General features: G+C 43.0%; 2 protein-coding genes across 6 annotated transcripts; both read left to right on the top strand.

The window, feature by feature from the left end:
* Positions 1-751: 751 nt before the first annotated feature.
* LOC131691511 (ras-related protein Rab-40C) lies at positions 752-10,668 on the top strand. Of its 5 annotated transcripts, none has more exons than XR_009305788.1 (4): positions 752-1,215; positions 1,552-1,924; positions 2,665-7,297; positions 7,369-10,668. XR_009305788.1 is itself a non-coding variant. In XM_058978007.1 (4 exons), exons 3-4 carry the CDS (start codon positions 1,801-1,803, stop codon positions 3,363-3,365), a joined length of 825 nt encoding a protein of 274 aa, XP_058833990.1. In that variant the 5' UTR covers positions 752-1,215; positions 1,552-1,650; positions 1,731-1,800; the 3' UTR covers positions 3,366-10,668. The 5 variants fall into 5 exon arrangements, 3 of the variants coding, with proteins under 3 accessions (XP_058833990.1, XP_058834006.1, XP_058833982.1); XR_009305792.1 differs by having other exon boundaries at positions 2,665-3,525; positions 3,602-10,668; XM_058978007.1 differs by having other exon boundaries at positions 1,552-1,650; positions 1,731-1,924; positions 2,665-10,668.
* On the top strand, positions 7,042-15,449 carry LOC131676223 (uncharacterized). Its single transcript, XM_058955345.1, has 3 exons — positions 7,042-7,114; positions 14,592-14,949; positions 15,089-15,449. The coding sequence occupies exons 1-3, from the start codon at positions 7,042-7,044 to the stop codon at positions 15,447-15,449; spliced, it is 792 nt and encodes a 263-aa protein (XP_058811328.1).
* Positions 15,450-22,919: the final 7,470 nt, after the last annotated feature.

Here is a 22,919-nt window from a genome sequence, read left to right on the forward strand (position 1 = left end):
ACCTAAATTTACGTTAAAAGAACTTATTCTGTAGGTTGTTTTATTCTTGCGTGTAGATAGGTACAGGGCTGGGACGGGACATGCGGATGGACCTTTTCTTTTTTCGATTCCCATTCTGCTCGCATACGTTCTTATTCTCGTTCACATTACTCACATGCTTTCTCATTCTGGCTCACACTGGTTCAAAGTGAAGTTTCAGAGCTGGATCAATATGTCACTTGTTTTTTTTCTATCCGCCAGTCCCGTCCCAGGTACAGGGCTAATCTAGTTAGTTTCAGTTCCAAATATTATGTCATATGTAAACGTTAAATGGTGCGGGACAACAATGATGCTGTCATAATTTCACTCGTATACAATACATTAGAAATGTAGTGGCGAAACCCGCCTAGCAGTTTGTTTATAATTGAGAGACTCGCCGCTTTGTTTTTTTATTGACTTTCATGAAGTCTGAAACATCTTTTCAAATAAGTTTTATATTTTTTGTAAAGTATTCTTACTCCCGACTTACTCCTCTTTAAGATACTAATTAAATCTTCGTTCGTTGACATATGCAATTTGGGCCCATTTGTTGGGTCACAATCGAATTAGCATGTTAAAAAAATCCAGTAGAATGTGGAAACCTATCATCTTGTTTCGAAATGAATTTCAACCGGCACAAATACCAGCTGAATTCGTTCATTATCCGTTAAATAACAACCCTGAAATTAGCAACATTTCAGTGACAGCTCGTTATAGACAGCTGTCACCTATGCACTGACCCCCGTCAGGCGTGAAGCGAAAAACGCAAAACGAAAACGAACGGATTTGCAGCAGCAAGAAAAAACACAAAAAAATCCGTCATCGAAAGTTTTAAGCCGTAGTTACGGAGACCCAACTAAAAATAATCGGAAATATTCTACTTATTTTTCGTTCCGGAGTGATGTTTAACCCGTGAGAATCGTTTAAAACGTATTTTATAAAAGAAAAACAAGTTCCAAGTGTAAATCCGGTTAGCAAAAGTGAAAGCAATCGCTTTTGTGACGGCTGCAGCTGCCCCTGCGAAGCCAGAAAATCCCATCGAACCATTGATAGACGAAGATTGCCAAAAAAATTGGGCGGTTTCCAGAGTTGACTGCTAGGACGAAAGTTATTTCGTAATCTAGGCGACGCTGTGGTCTATATCCACTACACGCACATACAGGAAGAACTGGAAACGGGTTTTTGTTTTCGCCACAGGTATGACAAAAACCGCCTTCCAACCCTTAACCACCCACCCACACACACCGTCCCACACACGGCAAACTGCTTCGATCCGTACTATAATTTGCTTTTGTGTGTTTGTTGTTTTATTTGATCACTATTTTTTGTCGTTCAGCCGCACTCATCGAGGAGCCGACATTCTTTAGTTGTAGTCTCTACCGCGGGCGAACGTAACACTCTTCTTGTGACCTTGCATTTTAATTTATTCACAAAGTTTAATTTCTGCTCGGAGCGTACCTTTTTCCTTTGCCATTCAATCGGTGTTGTTTTCGATGTTGGGTTAATTGCTGATGGTATGTTTTTTTTCTGTAGGCGATTCTAAAAGCGGAATTCTGCTTCGAAGCGTTCTGGGAAGTGGACAGAAGCACAACTTCTATGGCTACGAGAGGCCCATCGTTGGCCTCAACAAAGGTAGGTGGTGGTAGTAAGCAGTAGAGTGATTCTATTGTCACGTTCGTCCGATTACCACTGCGTTATCGTTTTCTTGGCAGCAGCTTCTGCGGAACTTAACGAACAGTGAGTAGATTTGAGGGCAGCCGGCCGAGACTGTAGCAAGCCGCAATGGCAAAGGAGTACGACTATCTGCTGAAGGTGCTGCTCGTTGGCGACAGTGATGTTGGGAAGCAGGAGATCCTTTCCGGACTGGACGACGGCTCGTCGGAGAGTCCGTTCTGCAGTGGAAGCAGTAAGTAGCATTTGGGTATTCTATGGGTTCGAGGGCAGTTTGTGGTGGTGGCCGTTTTACTTACGCATTGAATTGTTGATTTACTCTAGTTCGAACCGAACTTCAAAATATTCAGGTTCGTTCAGTTATGAGTTTGTTCGAGTTGCGGCAAATCGAACGTACGTGTTGAGATTTGCATTGCAAATTATGTTGTTTTGATTTGTTTTTGCGATAGCCGTTTTTGTTCTTTCAAGTAGGTTTTTCGACTGCAGTAGATTTTTGGTTTGGTTCTAACGAACTTTTTAAGCTATTCCCTCTTCTATCAAGTAGTAGCTAAATTTGAAAGTATCGCGTTAACTGAATTCTAGAAGCTTACTCGTCTTTTATTATTTTCATAAACTCGTTTCTATGCCGACCAAGTAACTTCCGAAGATGGAGCACGTTCACGTAAAGCGCTTCTGTCATATCGGTCATATCGCTATTCAAACTTTGCAAAGCCTACTGCGATAGCAATTTCACGTTACACGCGTTACTGATTCCTAGTCCTGTGAAGCGTTTGAAGCAATTTTACTGTGAACTGGTCGATTTTACAATTCGCCGAAAAAACCAATCTTAGTCGGTAGCGCTATTTAAATTTTCAAAAATGTATTTTTAACATTAGATTGTGTCTGTTATTCTACTTTTAAATAATGTTAAACTGATTAGGCTATAGGCAACTCTCACACAATGCACTAACATTCAGCTTTCCGATCCGATTCCAGCCGCCTACAAAACCACCACAATCCTACTGGACGGCAAACGTGTCAAACTACAGGTCTGGGACACGTCCGGTCAGGGTCGCTTCTGTACCATCATCCGGTCCTATTCTCGCGGAGCCCAGGGCATCATTCTAGTGTATGACATAACCAACAAATGGAGCTTCGATGGGCTGAGTCGTTGGTTGAAGGAAGTGGAGGAGCATGCTCCGGGCGTCCCGAAGGTGCTGGTAGGCAACAGATTGCACTTGGCTTTCAAACGTCAGGTTGCAGCGAAACAGGCGGAACTGTATGCCTCCCGTAATAAGATGGCCTGCTTTGAGATTTCTCCGCTGTGCGATTTCAACATACGGGAATCGTTTTCCGAACTGGCACGGATGGCCCTGCACCGTAACGGGATGGAACGAATTTGGCGCTCGAACAAGGTACTCTCGCTGCAGGAACTGTGCTGCCGGACGATCGTTCGCCGAACTAGCGTGTATGCAATTGACACTCTTCCGCTTCCGCCTTCGGTGAAGTCCAATCTGAAATCATACGCGCTGACTTCGTCCCAGTGTCTCAGCACGGTCCTGCACCACAACACGGCGCCGGCGTCCAACGCAAAGAACCTCAAGTGCAAAACTCCTGCCGGCCATCTGAAGCTGCACCGGAGTAGCGCCATCAGCAGCGTAAGTGGCAGCATGCGGAACAGCTGCGTGATATCCTGATTGGGGTCGATTGTTGCGTCGCTCAGGCGGATTTTCATCCCACGCCGGAGACGGTCCCGCAATAATAGCAGCAGACGGAGCAGTCAAAGCACTGCTGCCATCGTTGGGACCGGCGTCGGTACGGGTGGAGGCGCAACCTTCCTCGGCGGTGGGCGCGGCGGTAAGAGTGGTTGCTGTTTTTAAGTTTTTTTATATATGTTATTTTTGGGTTTTCTCTTGTTTCATGATCTGTATAGAAAGTGTTATGATATCGGTATCGCGCTAGGAGTTTTTCTTACCTTTTATTATTTTTCTATTAATTTGAATTACGAGCCAATGTTGGGGAGTATTTTTTGAGGTTGCTATCGATCTGCGAAGATTTCCTTTTCGTATTGTGATGAACTATTTTTTTAATCGAGCTGGCGGAAAATGACAGGTTAATAATTTGTTTTCATTCAATTATATCCTAACCCTATCCTTGTTTCAGATTTGACCAAATTCTAGCAAAAATGATTTTTTCTCGAAGCTAATTTTTGGAAATATTTGACATTCCACAAGGAAGCCACCTCGACCCTTAATCGGTTTCAATTTATTTCAAAGAACTGTGGTGTTTTACCAGTATGATGAACTATATTGCGACTAAAACGATAACAAGTCAGCGATGTGAAATGCGATAAATTATGATTACGGATCAGAACTAAAACACAGTTCGAGTCTGGAGGGAAACAAGTACAAGTCAATTGAGGATCATCTAATCCCTCGTTTCGAGCTATCAGTGCAGGATAAATTGGAAAATTTTTGACGAGAGCTGTAAACTGCCTTTAATGTGAATTAGGGACTCCCTTAAATGCTGTTTTTACAACGTGCTTCAAAGCTGCTCTATCCATCAGCGACGGTAGCCTAGCTAAACATGCGGAGATGGTGGATAAAACGGGAAATTCCAGTGGTCAATATCAGATAGCTGTCGCATCGCACCCCGCGATTCCAGGAAGCTTCCAGGATCTTGAAGCTCAGTTCGTTGCACTCTCAGCAGATGTTGGCCGATTGAAAATCAAACCGACGTATAGCCGAAACCGGAGCAAACACTGCTCATCAAAACGTCGTCCGTTTCATGGGAGAAGAAAAATTCGAACGGAGATTCCACATTCCAACCCCGAAAGTTCCTTCACTATGCTGCCTTCCAAAAATCCATAAAACCCAGTGTCTATGCGACCAATCTCATCCAACATTTACGCGCTCACCGAAAGAATGGCTGCTTGGTGAATGAAATGAAAAAGTGCACCGTTACCCATGGAAAAAATACAAAAAATGGCATAGATCTTTTGGAGCAACTGAACGATTTTGAGGCCAGGCGAAGGGAAACTCTGGTATCGTTTGATGTGACGGTTTGATGTTTTGGAAAGTTTCCGGCAATATCTAGAACGAAGTCACGTACTACCCTATCAGAGCCTTTCAGTGGCAGAGTGTTGTATGGAACAGAACTTTTCTACGTTTAGAGGGGAAGTTCTACAAGCAAAAATATTTGGTCTTAGCATAGGCAGCAAACTTTCGTCTCTTCTAGCAGACGTCTTCTTGAACGACCTCGAGGTAGCTTTAAGCAAAGAAAAGCTCTTTCCTCAAGTTTGAAGACGGTACGTGGACGATATTTTCGCAGTTGTAAAAGAACGCTATCTAACCCAGACCCTTGACCTGTTGAACTTCCATCACAGCACAATAAAGTTTATGGTAGAGGAAATAGAGAGGAAATTGCCGCTCCTAGACATGATGATTATCAGAAAGGCGGACAAAATAAAATTCGGGATTTACCGTAAACCGATATCCACAGACCGATACATAAATTCCGACTCCAATCATTTCGGCGCTCACAAACAAGCAGATTTCCATTCCGATGGACTATCTCTTCAGTGTACCGATGGGAAATGAAGACTTTAAGGCCGAGTGGGATAAAACATACAAAGCTGAATTGAACGGATATTTATTAACAAAATTCTAAGGAAACATCCAAGGAAAAAGCACACAGACAATAAAAAAACAGGAACCAAGAATCTACTTGCCGTTTTACCCCAAAATAACTAACTCCGTTCAAACCAACCTAAAACACCAAGGTTACCAAGTCGCCTACAAAAGTGGTAAAACGCTGTAAAACCTCTTGTGTAACCTTAACCCTCCAGAGTTGCGCATATGGCGTACTGAACGAGCGGCCGCTGATGCTCTTACACGATTTCGCCAGCTTTTCAGAGCAGCGTGCACTAGCGCGACTGCCGGAAGGTTAAAGACAATGTTCCAACTGACCAAAAATCAGAAATCTACCAAAGCCTCCAGCAAAGATTGCCACGTAGTATGCATAGGTCAAATATGCTGCACGAGAGAGCTAACGACTCCAGTGTGGCGGCACACACTATAGCACACAATCACACACTAGACTGGGAATTCAGCCAATGCTGAACAGGCGCTTATGAACGAAGACGATGCGCCAATATCGTCACCCCTTTCCCACCTACCAAATCTGAAAATTCAGCGAATTTTTTTAATTTTTTCGACGAGTAATGCATGCAGTGTGATTGCGTTTTTGTGAGTGTTTTTGTTTCCGAGAAATTACACTAGCCAATACCCACCATGTTCAAACAAAGGGATCTCCACAATCACATAAAAGTTGACGATTAGCTCCGAACAAGTCGCAAGCCGCTAAGAAGGAGTTCGAGTTGATGTGCGAACTTGGATACTGCCGCCGTTCCAGTAGCTGTTGGGTAAGCCCTATGCTGTGCGTTCCTAAAAAAACGGCCAACGGAGGTTCGTGGGCGTCTACAGAAAACTTAATGCCGTAACAAATCCTAATCGGTATCCGGTACCGCATGTATATGACTTGTTGAACGCCCTGTATGGTAAGTCGATTTTTGCTACTCTACATCTCAAGCGGTTTAAATTTCGGTAGCGGAATGTGCTACACGAAAACGGCGGTAATTTGGGTTATTTGAGTTTACGAGGACGTACTTTGGTTTGCACAACGCTTCGCAAACATTTCAACGTTCTATGTCTAAACTATTTAACGACTTGAATTTTGTTGTAGTTTTTGTGGATGATATCTGTATTGCTTCGACGTCCCCAGATGAACATCGAAGTCATGTGCGAGTAGTTTTGCAGAGGCTTCAGAAAAACGAACTGGTTATCAATCTCGCAAGAAGGTTGTTTCACACAGGAAGAAGCCGAGGCTCTGGGCTACACCGTAAATAGATATGGCGTTTGACTCCTACCGGGGCGAGTTGTAGCATTGTAAAATTTTAAACTACCAACGACAGTTAATAAAGCGTCGTTTCTGGCGGAGCTGCTCGGTTTGACGAAGTGTTATTTTGTTAGCGTCGGATTTATGGCGGAAATATCGTTTGCGATGTTTCTGTAAGCGGCGAATTTCGGCGCTTCACCACGGGTGCTTGTGGTCCATCCTCTTCTTGATGCGTTTCACTGGAACATTGGGGTGGAGTATTCGATAGACAACGTTGTAGAAAATCGTGACAGCTCATTGCAGCACATTAACTCTCTCCAGCCGACAGCAACAATCAATGTGGAGATTTCGTCAAGGTTGCAATGATTGAAATCAAAGTTATGGTCGTCAATCGACTGGAAAAAATCCTCTCCTGCATTAGTGCGTACATCCAACCGCAGAACAAAAGGTTTGTGGTGAGGATCGATTTTCAGTAAAATGCTTGGCAAGCAGCTCAACTACATCGACGTTGTTTACGAACGCAAGATCGAGTATCCTTCCGTTCACGTTCGTAAGTGGGCAGATCTGGTACAGACTGGTTGCCTCTTGTTCTAATGAGACGTTAAGAGGTAAATAGTATTTCAAATCACTATCAAAAGAGCACTGCAGCCGAGGCAGATTGTAATCACCGATGATGAGAAAACTGTCGGAGCTGCTGGCTTTTGTACAACTCTGGGTCGCTATTTGGCCTCAGGTATATACAACAAATAAAGACAGACTGTTGCGGAAGGTTAATACGTACTGCGATTTGCTCCAAATTTTCAGCTCCGCCTAAGCTCCGCAGAGAGCCTGCAATGCAGTTCTTCAACGCTATAAGAACGCCTCCACCACGGAGCAGATGGCTAAATGCTGGGTTGCGATCACATCAGTATATTACATAGTCCTGCGAAAGTTCTGACTTGAATACATCATCGCGCAGCCATGTCGCGGTCAGACCAATGACGTCGTAGTCGCTGGAGAAGAGTGCCAGCGAAAAACTGCGTTTTCGTACTCATACCCCTCACGTTCTGACAGTACACAGAGCGAAACTGATCATGATGTGTGTCCGGTTGGGGAGCCAGGTGCAGTAGGAGCCGTCGGTGCTGGAGCGGACTCGTTTGTCGATGTATGACTTCTATTGTCATCATAAGCAGAAAGGCGATTCGCGAACGACGGTTGATCGATATGAGCCGGAGATAATGGCGATGAAACACTTCATCCAACCCCGATAGTAGTAGACCTGTTGAGATGACCACACACGATGTGATGAACACCTTCACCTACGCAATCGTTATGCTGCAACAGAGTGGTAGAGTGTAGGAGGGACAAAAACATCACTGGAACACTCGCCTCTGGCGAGAGCCTGAGGGCTCCCACCGTACAACGCATGAAGTTTATTCCATTGATGGGGTTAATGCATTGGCTCTCCCGTTTTTTGGTTGATCGATAAATTCTCGGAATTAAAAACCGGCAGGCCACGACGAAGGATCCAAGGCTTGACTTCTTACTGCAGGATCCAAACCGACTTTGAGGAAACGAGAGACATACGAGAAACATCTTGTTCCTTGGGAACTAGACGGGCAACATCTGTGGGTTCTATTGCAAATAGGCACCTGGATACGATTTTTGGCACATCGCCGTCACTTCCTTGGTGCTGTCGCTGATATGATTGATGCAACTGACAAGTCACTCAAATTAACTGACTTCGTTCCCCTATCGACAACAGCCTGCATGCTTGGTTTAGGTTCTACTTGACGACGTTTTACACTAATTCGAGGCCAAATTGGAATGTTCGACCGACTGAAACTATCGAGTGTCAGCAATGTTGCGAGTCCGCAATATAGGAGCGAATGCTACGTCATTTCAGTTCGTCTCTGCAAGTAGGACAAATAAACATCGCTGAGCGAATGCTTCCTTGCACCCGCGAGTGTTGAAACCACACTACTGATGGCTGATATGATAAAACGGTCAGCAAAATCCACACCGTATCGGCCCGAGATCGTGGATATCCAATTTACATTGTCCACATTGCTTTTTTCCATTCCGCTTTGCTCCGGGTACGATTGCAGCGGATGAATATGAAACTATTATCTCGATGGAAAAATCGCAGACGTCGAATGCGCACTTCAGAGGTTTCAGTGAATGAGATTTAGATAGCGCTGCAAGCGATAAGTGGAATGTGGACCAATCTACAGAGTAATGTAAACAGTACTATCACAATTGGAAAAAATCACTGTTTTTCCAAACAGTTTCACACACTAATTTCAGCAACTAACACATCACTAAACGATCATTCGGTGAGTAACTGGCTTGAAATTGAACGGTGACGAAAACACTCAAATAAAACGTTATAAAAACCGTTCGTACAGAAACTGTCTGACAGTCAATAGGACGACCAACTCAATCTCACATGAAGGGCTCTTCAAAGTCGTGTATCGAACAAATAATTCCTCAATGTCATTACCAACAGTAAGAATCCGAATTAAGGAGGGCTCTGTGGTGTGGTAGTGCATACATGATTTTCTCACCATGCTATTTTTGAAAACATTTGACATCCCACAAGGCTTACAAGTGGCTTACTTCGACCCTTAATTGTTTTTCATTTATTTTAAAGAACATCTTCAACGCCTATCAAGCAGATACAACCGCAAAGTCAAATTCTTTCGTTTCATCTTGCTTGTTTGATCCGACCGAAATCATATTGAGTCTACATCACAAATCGGAAATGCATTCAAACCATACATTTTTGTTTAAAATGATTATTAATATTAGTTGACCTATCTGCACGAACGAGTAGCAACCTCAAAAAGATTCCCGACACTTGTGTTCTGTTTATTTATTTCTTGTTAGGTTGTGCAGAACTCGTTGGCATCCACCAGCGTTGGTTAAGTAACAAAAATTGCATTTCGTTTTGTAAGAAAGTAAAAAACCCTAGAAAACTAATTGGAACAAAAAAGTCTATTCAGAAATTCTGATTAAATATCGATAAATATACCAAATACTAATTTTATACATTTATTATAAATTATGCCACAATCGTGAAGCACACATAAATTGAAAACGAACAAAAAAGTTTACATTTCGTTAACAGTACTAATATCATGAAGCTAATTTAAGTTAATTTAAAGTATGATAAGAATTTTGTAAAAAAATATTGAAAGAAAAAAAAACCAACGCAACCGTGCAGAGCCGTTCAAAGTCCGGACTGTTGAGATTGCTAAATCGACAAATCATAGCAATCGCTTGCGGGCGATTTAGCGCTACAGCCCTGAGTTTGAAGGTTCACACGTGTAACAAAAACTATTCAAAACACGTCCAATTAAACCTCACGTAGTTTTTCAAATTATCTTATCCATACACTATCGTATTGCATATAAAAAAAATGCGAAAAGTAAAGATCGCACTGCAAATCATTTCATTCGTTCACTCATGCAGTGTTGCCATATTTAATAACGAGAGACGAAGTCAGATAAAAAAAAAGGAAAAGTCGTCTACAAACTGATTTCTTTTGGGTTAAGATTTTCTACCTGTATAGGAGCTAAAACGTTTTGTAATCTCATTGACAGATGAAGAAGTCACAAGAAGTAAAATTCAAAAAACTCACAAACAAACAAACACACAAGCAAATTTGCAAACATTTTCATAGCCTACTATCTATCACCATATTTACGCGTGTGCGTTTTGAGAATGTTATTACAAGACCATGCGATATTGACTGACGTAAAATTGGCACAGTCATCTATAATAGATTAACTTATTTCACTACAGAACAAGTTGGCAGTTGGTATATATTCCCTCCCCCCAATAACCGACCGTTTTTTATGTATCTTTTTCCGGTACTGATATAACGTTAAATTTAAGTCACCAATACACAAACATATTCAAAGGAAGGCGAAACTCACAAACTTAATCCCATTTTTGCATAACGCTATATAGTTGAACTTGGTGGCTCTGTCACACGCCCCAGCCAGAAAGTTCGTACATATTTGTATTATATACGCATTGAACTGAACAGTTTATCCTTGTACATATATACAGTATGTAAAATGACAGAAAATATTAAACAAAGCAAGTATTCTCAAATCATCGGTTGTTCGAGTCGTTACTGTCCGAAAGTGACCCTTATGGAAAACTGTTTGTAAATTAATCTTCAAGACTAGTGATTTTTTTTTATTTCTTCAGGTTTCACATCGTTGAGGTTGGTGGTTGAGTTAGCGTGAGGACGCTGATGAAGCTATAGTTGAAGAATATGTCCATCATCGCCGACGACGCGCTAATCCTATCGTGGCGGATACATTTTGGAAAAGTTCAGCTATGACAGATTATGGACGAATGCAGTTCCCCGGCAAGGTAATTGTCTCTCCTGTATACTCAACCTTAGTCTGCATTACCAAGGATCACATTTTCCAGGGAATGTGGTTCGATCGAAGTAGGCTCCCATTTCATTTTGCTGTCGTTATTGAGAATGCAAATCGCATACGTTCGAAAAAGCGATCCGTCGTATTGCAGAATAAGGCCGATGACGTGCTGAAGCGGATAGCGAAGCGTCTGCGAACGTGTCGGAGCACCATTCTTCTCAAGAACGCGCTAGCGAGAGGTCGAAAAACCTGTGAGTGCGATTCAGAGTGGATTTTTTTTAGCTTGGGAAAACTAGCGATTATCGGACTCAAACACGATAAAGTAGCGTGATTAGCGAATTGGTCATATTAAATTTGAAAAAAGGTGAAAAAAGCCTCGTTAGCGGAGACCTATACAAGATGGCGGATGGAGGCGTTGGCGGAGAACAAACAATAGTCTATAATATAGCAATAAGAATCCTTCCAGCGATATATGAGCAGTGAGTCACTTACTTTTTCACAGGTTTTCCGTGAATGGTAGTAAACATTGTTTGGTGGACAAGACAAACGGAAACGGAAATAGAAACTGAAACAAAATGGAGCAAATGATGTACGATGGAGGTGTTGGTCTGGTGTGTATTATGTCAAGCGATGGAAATTGTTTATTTGCGGCGCTTAGTCCGGCTCAAAGCATTGGTAGTGGAATATATTAAAGCCAACCGAGAAAATTTCCTTCCATATCTGATTGAGAGAGTTTCCGATGTAGGAGTTTATGCGGACATCAACGTAACCGAGAAAATTGAACATTTTTTGCGATGTTTAACACATATCAGAGAATGGGGCGGTGAGGAAACTATAGCGGCAGTAGTAGCGATTTACAACTTTGGAGTGGACGAGTATAACGAGAATGGCACAATAATAAAATTTAACGAGGGAGGAGTAACGAACAGAACGGTAAGAATAGCGTACCGCAAAGAAGGTGAAAGAGGATCAAGACACGCTGAGATAAACCATTATGACTCAGTTGTGCAACGTCTGAATCTCAGAACAGAGAATAACTTGAACTAAACGGAAGAATATGTACCCCCTATACCTCTGCTGGCGGAATGGCAGAACCGGAATACGATTAATGCATCTCAAATAAGTACACGATCAATCATTCCATCACTGGACGTCGCAGGCAGTACCAACGTGTGGGATCGCTTTATGCTAGCGAGCTGGAATGTTAGAGGTTGTTCCGATCGCAAGAAACAAGAAATATTAGATGACTTTTGGCGAAAGCTAAATAAACAATTGTGGCGTTGCAGGAGACGAGGTTAGCAAACTGCACGGTGGATACGGCAATCTATCATTGGTTCAATGTAAACGAATATGACGAACGGGACCGTAAGGGCGGAGGAACAGCGATATTAATTCACAAGGCGATGTCTTCTTGAAATCGTTTTTGGTCATATCGCCGTATATACGAAGCACCGACGTGGGAATAAACGGAGAATTCGACGCACTAGACCATTTCATAATCAAGTTACCAGACAACATAAGGGAGAGGGTAATGCTTTTGGGCGACCTTAATTCACGATTGGGTCGTAATGATCTAGTGGAGGATGATCGGCAGTGGATTGGTAAAAACTTGCACCATGATATATCCAATGACAATGGCATTAAGCTGAATAATCTGCTCCACGGGCTAAAACTAAAAGATTATGTCACTTTGAGCAACTCACGTTCAGCTAACTTCATCTGGACGAATAGAAGATCCCATTCGCAAATCGATCATATTTCGATGCACAAAATGGACGATTTCAGCTTCCCTGAATTGAAATGCTACTTCCATCCTCAGATTCAGAGCGATCATAAAGTGGTGGTATGCTATTTAAAAAGAGCAAGAATCAAACCACCGACTTTAAAACGCAAAAAACATCACAAGAAAACAGAACGAATAAAAGAGTTGGATTGGAAATTGGTTCGTTAAGGGTTGATGTGGAAAGCCGCAAAAAATATCAAAACGAACAGCATCTAAGCGCTATTTTTTGGCAAGACAACGATTATTGGCAAACAGGAGCGATGGAGAAAGGAAAGAAAGAATGGAAACTGGCATGGAAAGCTAAAGAAGAGGCGAAAAATCAACATATTCAGGAGAAAGTTGAATTTTAAGTTAACTGAAAATGATAACTCTCCGGATCGAATGAGAATGAAATTCCGTTTTATCAAAAGTAACAGGAGGAAAAAGGATACACGGCGGAAAAAGTACCTAAACATTCAGCAGTGGAATGCAAAAATGGATGGAAATTTGAAAATCGTTCAGTTACACGAAGGATCCTCGGATGGAGGGGATCGGACCCAACAAGAGAAGAACTAGAATACATTGTATGGAAAATGAAAAACAAAACTGGGCCGGGTTTAGATGGTATAACTACAGAACTTCTAAAGTACGGGTCAGACGCCTTGATGGATGAGCTAGTTGCCTTGTTACGACAGGTATTCCGATCTAATGTGATTCCTAGTGGATGGATTTCAACGGCTCAAGTGCCAATAGCCAAAAGGCAAAACCCACAATCTACGGACGATTACAGATGTATAACGCTCTGTTAAGTTGCCAATTAAACCACACTAGAATGCTGCTGAACCGACTCGACCAACAAATCCCACCAATGTTATCCTACAGAAAGGCGTTCTAAAGCAGAAGAGGCGCATGTCATCAAATCCTCACGCTACGCAGGATATTGAACGAAAGATGGAGAAAGGGTAAACAAACAATACTGGTATCGATTGATCTAAAACAGGCGTTTGATAGAGTGGATGTCTCAAAACTATCGGCGATTCTAATAGACATGGGAGTGTCAACGGGATCAGTTACTCGCATCAACACTGCGTGCATTGCGGAGAACCTCAGTAATTAACAAGGCTAGGGGAATAAAGCAAGGATGTCCACTAAGCCCGAGATTGTTTATTTTACTGCCACGTGCTAATAACGCTACTGGAACTGATGCCGGAAATCAACTTGGAACACTGTGGAGACATCATTACACCGTGATGATCTACTGTTTGTATGCGAAACGGATAAAGACGTTGAAAGGATAATTGGTCTATTAATTCCACTGCTGGCCTCGGTTGACCAAGAAATAAACAAGTAAAACCTGCGTCCTCTGCAGAAATCCCTAACGACACTAACAACGTCGAACTAGACTCCTTGAGAAAATTCGGGTTGAAAGTTGAAAGTAGTCACAAAATTAGGTTACCTTGGTGCATTCGTAACGAGCAGCTTGACGCGGAAGGAAACAACAGCGGAAAGGATAAAAAAGACCAACAAGGCTTTTCACGCACTATGTAGCTTCTTGAAGAGGTGCAAGCTAAAATGGGAGGTCTTTGACAGGCTTTACAACCCGTGTATATCTCCGCCTTTAAAAAAGCGCTTAGTCCAGCGCTTCCCGTGATCCTTCAGCGTTACTGCAAGGTTGGCGCAGGCCTAACTAGCCGCCCATAAAAATAGCATGCTCAGGAAGTTCAACAAGAAATTTCGGATGGACAAAATTGGCACAGACGTACGCAATGGAAACGGACAAGAGACTGGAAACTTGGGACATGGAACTGCAGGTCGCTTAACTTTATCGGGTGCACTCGCATACTTGCCGATATAATGAAAGACCGCAAATCGACATTGTGGCGCTGCAGGAGGTGTGCTGGAAGAGGTCTACGGTGCGGGTCTTTCGCGGGAACCACACCATCAACCAGAGCTGCGGCAATACACACGAGCTGGGAACAGCTTTTATGGTGGTGGGGGAGGTGCAAAAGCGTGTGATCGGATGGTGGTCAGCGACAGAATGTGCAGGTTGAGGATCAAGGGCAGGTTCTTCAATATCAGCATAACTAACGTGCATAGTCCCCATCTCGGAAGTAGCGATGACGACAGGGACGAATTCTATGCGCAACTGGAAGGTGAATACAATCGCTGCCCAAGACATGATGTCAAAATCGTCATCGGCGACCTTAATGTTCAGGTTGGCCAAGAGCCAGCAGACGAACGAGAACGGCCTAAGACTAATCGATTTCGCCACCTCCAAGAACATGGCCATAAGGAGCACCTTCTTCCAGCACCGCCTCCTGCGCCGATACACCTGGAGATCACCGCAACAAACAGAAACACAAATTGATCATGTTCTGATTGATAGACGACATTTCTGGGACATTCTCGACGTAAGGACCTATCAAGGTGCTAACGTCGACTCGGACCACTATCTGATGATGCTTAAACTGCGTCCAAAACTATCCGTAGTGAACAGTTTAAGATACCGGCGCCTGCCGCTGTATAACCTGGACCGACTGAGGGAAACCAACGTCGCGACAACGTACGCGCAGCATCTTGAAGCAGCGCTGCCACCGGAGGAGGAGCTCATCGATGCTCCCGTTGAGGACTGCTGGACCAGGATTAAAGCAGCCATAAGCAGTACTGCGGAGAGCTTCCTAGGATACGTACAGAGGAGTCGACGGAACGATTGGTTCGATGACGAGTGCCAAGAAATATTGGACTAGAAGAATGCAGCACGCGCAGCGATGTTGCTGCAAGCCACTCGTCAGAACGTGGAGTTATATCGACGGAAGCGAAAACAGCAGACTCGTCTTTTTCAGGACAAAGTGCCGCCTGGAAGAGTCTGAGAGAGAGGAGACGGAGCTGCTGTATCGCTCTCAGGAAAGGCGGGCGTTCTTCAAGAAGCTGAATGACTCTCGCAACGGTTTTGTGCCGCGTGCCGAAATGTGTAGAGACAAGGAAGGTGGCATCCTGACGGACGAACGTGAGGTGGTCGAAAGGTGGAGGCAGTACTACAATGAACATCTGAATGGTGCGCAGGCGGACAATCGGGCGTTCGAGGAGGACGATTATGTCAGTGTCGCAGCCGACGGGGATGTACCGGCGCCCACCATGAATGAGGTTAACGAGGCTATTCAACAGCTCAAGAACAACAAGGCAGCTGGTAAGGATGGTCTAGGAGCGGAACTCTTCAAGGTGGGTCCGGAGAAACTGACGGAATACATGCACCGAATAATCGAAAGAATCTGGGACAGAGATCAGCTACTGGAGGAGTGGAAGGAAGGGGTCATCTCCCCGATATACAAGAAAGGCGACAAATTGGGCTGTGAAAACTACAGGGCGATCACAGTGACAAATGACAAATGCTATCCCAGATTCTGTTCCGGCGCCTATCACCGCTGGTAAATGGATTTGTCGGGAGTTATCAGGCCGGTTTCATCAACGGCAGATCAACAAACGACCAAATCTTTACTATACATTACATCTTTACATCACCTGTTTATCGACTTTAAAGCCGCATATGACGCGGCGGACCGTGTAGAGCTATGGAAAATGATGGACGAGAACGGCTTCCCTGGGAAGCTGACAAGACCGAATAAGGCTACGATGGATGGTGTAAGGTGCTGTGTCAAAATTTCGGGCGGCCTCTCGGGTCCGTTTGAAACGCGCAGGGGACTAAGACAAGGCGATGGGTTGTCCTGCCTGCTGTTCAATATAGCGCTGGAAGGTGTAATGCGAAGAGCGGGGTTCAACATGCGGGGCACGATTTTCACGAGGTCCGGACAGTTCGTGTGCTTCGCTGACGACGTGGACATAATCGGTAGAAACAAAGAGACGGTAGCAGATCTGTATACCCGACTAAAGCGCAAAGCAGCACGAGTAGGACTGAGGATAAATGTGTCTAAGACGAAGTACATGCTGACTGGCGGAACCGATCGCGATAGGGAACGCTTGGGCAGTAGTATTACGATCGACGACGATGAGTTCGAATTGGTTGACGAGTTCACCTAGCTAGGCTCATTGGTGACTGCGGACAATAACACCAGCCGGGAGATCAAATTACTATGGGCTCCACAAAACTTTGAGATCCAGGAAGCTTCACCACCGCACGAAATGCGCCATGTACAACACACTGATTAGACCGGTGGTTCTCTACGGGCACGAAACTTGGACAATGTTCGAGGAGGTCTGCAAGCAAGTTTTCGAAAGAAGGGTGCTGAGAACGATCTTCGGTGGTGCGCAGAAGGATGACGTGTGGAGGAGAAGGATGAACCACGAACTTGCGCGACTCTATGGTAAGCCAAGTATCCGGAAAGCAGCTCAAGCTGGAAAGGTACGGTGGACGTGGCATGTTGTGAGGATGCCGGACAACAACCCCACCAAGTTGGTTTTCACCTCCAACCCGGCAGGTACAAGACGGAGAGGAGCGCAGCGTTCCCGGTGGCTGGACCAAGTTGAGCAGAACCTGGCGAGTATCGGGCACCTGAGAGGTTGGAGACAAGCAGCAACTGACCAAGTGACGTGGCGGAATATTAAGGAACAGATTATGATAATATGATGTATAATCAGGAATTAACATATAATATAATATAATATAATATAATATAATATAATATAATATAATATAATATAATATAATATAATATAATATAATATAATATAATATAATATAATATAATATAATATAATATAATATAATATAATATAATATAATATAATATAATATAATATAATATAATATAATATAATATAATATAATATAATATAATATAATATCAGCAGACAGGACGCTTCAGGGGAGAGATTGAATAGTATAGGGAGACCCGGGGCTATTAAGACCGGGGGTGTACTAAGCGATCTCAGTGCTGCGGGTTGCTTTTCCGGGTACTAGTAAAATTCAGATAAAGAAAAAGCGATTATTATAAATAAAATTCAGGCATTGTATGCGCATTTGTCAACACAGTAACCGAACAAACAACGTACAAATATAGGCGTTTTTTTCTTGCAGGAAACAAACTTTCCCCAACTATCATGACCACCAATAAAGCTGTAAAAAACAAATTTCCATAGTCACACTGGAGCGAAAACAATCCGACTTCAACAAGCGAGCGTTGGAAAAAACTTTTTTTACAACTTTGCTCTGTGGCCCTGCTGAGTTTTAGTGAACCGCATCGAAGAAATAAAAGAAAAACACTACTAGCCCAAGAAGTAAGCTCAAAAGTCACTGACCATGAGTATAGGATTACTGGCCACGACGAGGCCGGAAGCAAACCATCGAATTCGGACCAACTTTGATAGCGAAATAATTCATCGGTACTTTCTAATGCAAAAACGTGTTTACCCGACTTTTGTTGTTCGCTGATGTTTGCGTTGTTTGCTGTCATACAATAACAATGAAGCGAATGTGGAAAGTTGTTTGAATGCTGGGAATTCTTTACTGCATTGAATCGAAGAATGTTGGCACATTGCACGTGTTGAATTTTGCACTGAATGGGTCGGCGAATATCTTTTCCGAGTGAATATTGCATTTTTAGTATTCTTTCGTAAGAACCGAAAAATAATTTAGTTATTTAATCGCATTAAATTCGCTGCAAAGTCTGCAAAGGGAAAGGATGCGTGATATAAAAACATTGAAAACCCGCTGACCTAGTGAATTATTGTAACGGTTCACCACAAGCCTGCTGTGACGGGCTAGAAACTAAAGTGTCGCATGTCATGACGTGACACTTGTGAAAGTTGTGCACTTTTCTTGAAACTTTGTCGCAGATTGAACACATTACACACGAGTCACACAGCTGTTCCAATTACATCGTTGTCATTGATAGTGCCCAGCTGATCAATATACACATGATTGGGAAATGGAAGCAAACACCATTTTTATGTTGCCTCCCATCTCCCTCGTCAACCATCTCGTACCGCTGTGATGAAGCTGCAGCACCCCGCCACGACGTTGCGTTGTTCGCAACCGTGTTTGCGCCGTATTCGTTTGGTGGGGGTGCTCTCTGAGGACAAGAGACTGCAAGTTTTTTCCTTAATTAAAACCTGAGCAGGCGGGGTGAAATGGAAGCATTTTTCTTTTCTTTTTTTTTCGGGGGGACAAACCCGTCAGCTGTTTCCTGACCGTTGTTTGGTTGTCTTCGCTGAGGTTATGGATCTTCGTCGGTCTGCTCTCCTGGCAAAAGGTCAGCTTAATGAGTGCGACGGTGCGAAAAAGATAGCTTGACTGTGTTCGACTGTCCACTCTGGATTCGTTGTGTTTTTGATGGAGTGGGAGATGGGGGAGTTTTCTTTTGTGCAGGGGATCTTTTTTTTCGGGAGAACTTTTCTGTTGCTTCGGTGGATGATTCAGAAAAAAATATTTTTCTGTCTGCCTGGTATCGAAGGTGGTTCTATTTGTTATTCACTGTTCGTACGAATTAGGAACAACTAAACAATTATCCGTGAGACATCACCGTTCTTGCGCAAATTATTTTCGAAAGAAGGAAGAAACGTTTTCCATGGCCTACTTTTGCTGGTCAAACATTTTTCCGTTTTCCCGTTAATTCTTCGGTCTCACGTTGTTGGTCTCACTCTCATACACCCAAAATAATCTGACAGCATCCATTTGCCTCCCGCACTTAGCAATTACATGCCCAAAAATGTTGTAGTCGTGATTCGCTGGTTGAACATTTTTTAACTGGACCGCTTTTTAGTTGGACCTCCGCTAGTTGGACCATTGTCCAACTAAAAAGCATCTGAATGTCAAAATCTTATCAATCTGACAATTATTAGAGATGTGAACAGATGCAATTACACTACTAACGTCTTCTTTGGAGAGTTTTTAACATCTGTCAGTCGGTCCTACTAACGAATCAAATTCGTTAGTTGGACAGAGGTGTGGCCCAACCAGCGAATCACGACTGTATTTATTTTTGTTACATTTGACACGACTCAAACCGTTTGCATAGCTGAGTCGTGCAAACATTTCATTTTTCACATCATGTAAAAATAAAAGAATAAGACAAAGTCACAGCATACAGCACGGTCTTGTGGATGCAGCTTGCTGCTGCGTGTTGAGAACCTTTTTCTTGGCGGCGATGCATTAGCTGTGTTGTCCACCGCAGCTTGGGAGTAAGCCCATTTGCCTTCACTCGCGTTATCGTTTACATCCATGTCTCGATCAGTACAGCTTTCATTATGTTCGAAGTCGGAAATTCTCATTTGTTTCTTGCTCTTACAAGTCGCTGTAGTAAATCCACCTTAATTGAGCTGGTTGTTGGTTTGGAGACACTAGACCAATCGTGGTTGTTTTGTTGTGGATACAGGAAGTTAATTTCGAAATACAAAGCGCATCAGTTCTTGGTTGGCTAATGAATTGTGTTTTATTGGAAACTGTATTTTGATATTGGTTGTAGTAGATCGATTTTTCTTAGCGACTTCGGAGCATTGTAACGTGCCGTTTGGTTACGAAACTGGCACGTAGGGATCTGACCAGGGTACGTGCACATCGTTATTTGCCAACCGCACTTTAACAACACGAGCGCCGTTGGGAATGCCACTGAATTTTGACATTAAAAATTCTTACAGTACTATCTGAAGATGCGTGTCATTCTAAAATCTAAAATCTGTCGATGCCGGAATTAAATGAAATAGTTCTACTGTTTTATTGTTTATTTATTTCAATAGTACAGTATTGAAAACCCGTAAAAATGAATAGATATTGGCAAACGTAACTACTCTCCTACATAAGTCAGTTTATTCCGGGCAGAGCCTCCAATAGGAAGCACCTAAGTGACTCAGTCAAATACGGTGAGGTTTTAAAAAGAGATACCACGTGTTCGCTTCAACCATTCGTTGCTCGCATGTCAAGCAAGCAACACCGTGACTATAACGTCCAGAGCGGTACACGCTATGGATTTTCGGTACTGGATTCATTAGCCCGCGCTCCGTTAAACCGTGTATGAATTTTTCGGGTAGCCCGTATCACTTGGGTGGGCAGGAAGGTTGGCTTGAGTTGAGTTAAGCACTACAGTTTGCGACGTGTGTGTGTTGCTTGCTGCTTGTGAATTTGCGTTGGAATAAATTAATTTATTTTTATGTTTTCGTCGGTTTGTAAGTACGTACACTTTTCATATTTCGGATATACGTTATGCGTTTTGACATTAAAAATAGAGTAGTTCACTCTCTGGGGCTTGGTGTTATTCTAAAATCTAAAATATCTCCTATATAAGGAAACTATGTAAGGTTTGCACGCCTAAAATTCCGCTATTACTAGATGGCTTTTTATCATTTATACACTAGCCGATTCAGTAACGCCTAACTTAAATATTGGTAATAATTTAATAATCTGTGCATTAAAAGTAGTAAAAATTGGTAAAATTGAAAAGTTCACGAAAAAAGGGAACATTACCATTCATGAATCAGCTTTTTCAGGCAGAGCCGAGCCAATTGAACCCAAGAGGTTATAAATAGAGGTACCGCGTCTCTGCTTGAATCATTTGTTGATCGCATACCAAACGAGCAGCATTTTTACTATTCCCGCTTGTATCCGCTTCCTCGGTGTATGCAAAGCTCATCGTGCGCTCTTCTCCACGCTGTTCGGACCGAAACTTTACGTATACGAACTAGTATAGAAATGCGACGGGTTCGAGTCACGTACACACGATCTACAATGCGGAGGGGGCAGGGTTGGTCCGGCTTGAGTTCAACACTGCAGGGTGCAACGTGTGTGTGCTGCATGTGAGCCTGCGTCAGCTTATTCTTATGCTTTTTGGCGATTTGTAGGTACGTAGGGTAGTGAGCCTATTGGTACACACTTGGCTTTTTATCGCTATGGTACCAATAACATGCTTCTGTAGGTATTTCTAAAGCACGGGTGGACTGACCTGAAATCGTGCCTACTGAAAGGCGGGTCTAAGATGGAGTGGTTGATTAAAGACACTGAGTCTCTCTGGTCTTTGTGGACTCGCAAACTTTACCGTACGTTTACCATTTATCTGTCAGTGTCTTTCCAATCGAGCACGACATCTGTCAATGGTTGTCGTTCGAGAGGGATTGGAAGAGATTTCCTCCGGACGGATTCTATTTCTTCATTTTTTCTCATAAATCTGTTGTGTTCTGGTCTAATGTGCGGCGCTAGGTCGTGCAAGCGCAATACAATTTTATCGTCATCCATATGTTCAGGATCCTGATTTTAACCATATGTCACATTCGACGCCGTGTTGAATGTTGTTCTTCGCAATGAAGCTTTCTGTCTGGGCTACACTTCTAAATGTTATCTACAGGGTGGCTCCACAAAATGGTCCCTTAAAGATTTTTTGATATTTTGAAATATTAGCTAAAATTCGGAAAAATTTGCGAAATACTCCAGATTAGTTTATTTTAAACTTATTCTAAATGTGACCCTTTCGATTTAATTATATGCGATAGTCTTCGAGGGACACTGAAATAGCTGACTCGCACGGTTTTTTCTTGTGTATTCTGCAATGCTTTTTCAATTGCAGTTATTAGAACATCTAGAACATTATTTCGTTTTAAATTAGCTTTGTTTGCAATGTTACAGATTGCAAAGTCCGGAGATGACGAAAGCCCCATTTCCTTGGTCCGAAAATGCTTAAAATTATGGTGACATCGCGAAGAAAAAGCATCAGTTTGCGTGTTAACGCCGTACCTATTGCAGCATGATAGCAGTTGTCCGTCAAACGCAGATCGCTCGTTGGTTAGCCAGAGTCGTGACGTATTTGATTGAGAGACTCAATCAAATACGTGAAGTCACAAATAGAGGTGCCTCGTGTACGTTTGAATCATTCGTCGCTCGCCTGCCAAACGAGCAACATCGTGACTACAGCGGTCAAACACCGTTAACCGCGTTCGAATTAGCACTCGTTTTTTGCTATGTGCAAAGCTTATCGTGCGCACGATTCGAAACGAACGAGTATAGAAATGATTTGCAAAGAAAGTTGGTAGCGTGGGTTTTGGATTGAGTTCAACACACTGAAGGGTGCAACATGTGTGTGCTGTTTGTGAATTAACGTTGAGGATAAATATTTTTTTCTATGCTTGTGTGTGCGTTGGGCTAGTATTTCTCTTGTCGAAATGCTTTTGGCGGTTTGTAGGCAGGGTAAAGTGCCTTTTTTGGCCCTACTAGGGAGGGTGCCGTACCATTTCTTTATTTACACGGTCTACAATTGATAAATGCTTATAAATTCGCATCA

This window comes from Topomyia yanbarensis, chromosome 1 (assembly GCF_030247195.1).
Source record: "Topomyia yanbarensis strain Yona2022 chromosome 1, ASM3024719v1, whole genome shotgun sequence".
Classification (NCBI taxonomy): Eukaryota; Metazoa; Arthropoda; class Insecta; order Diptera; family Culicidae; genus Topomyia; species Topomyia yanbarensis.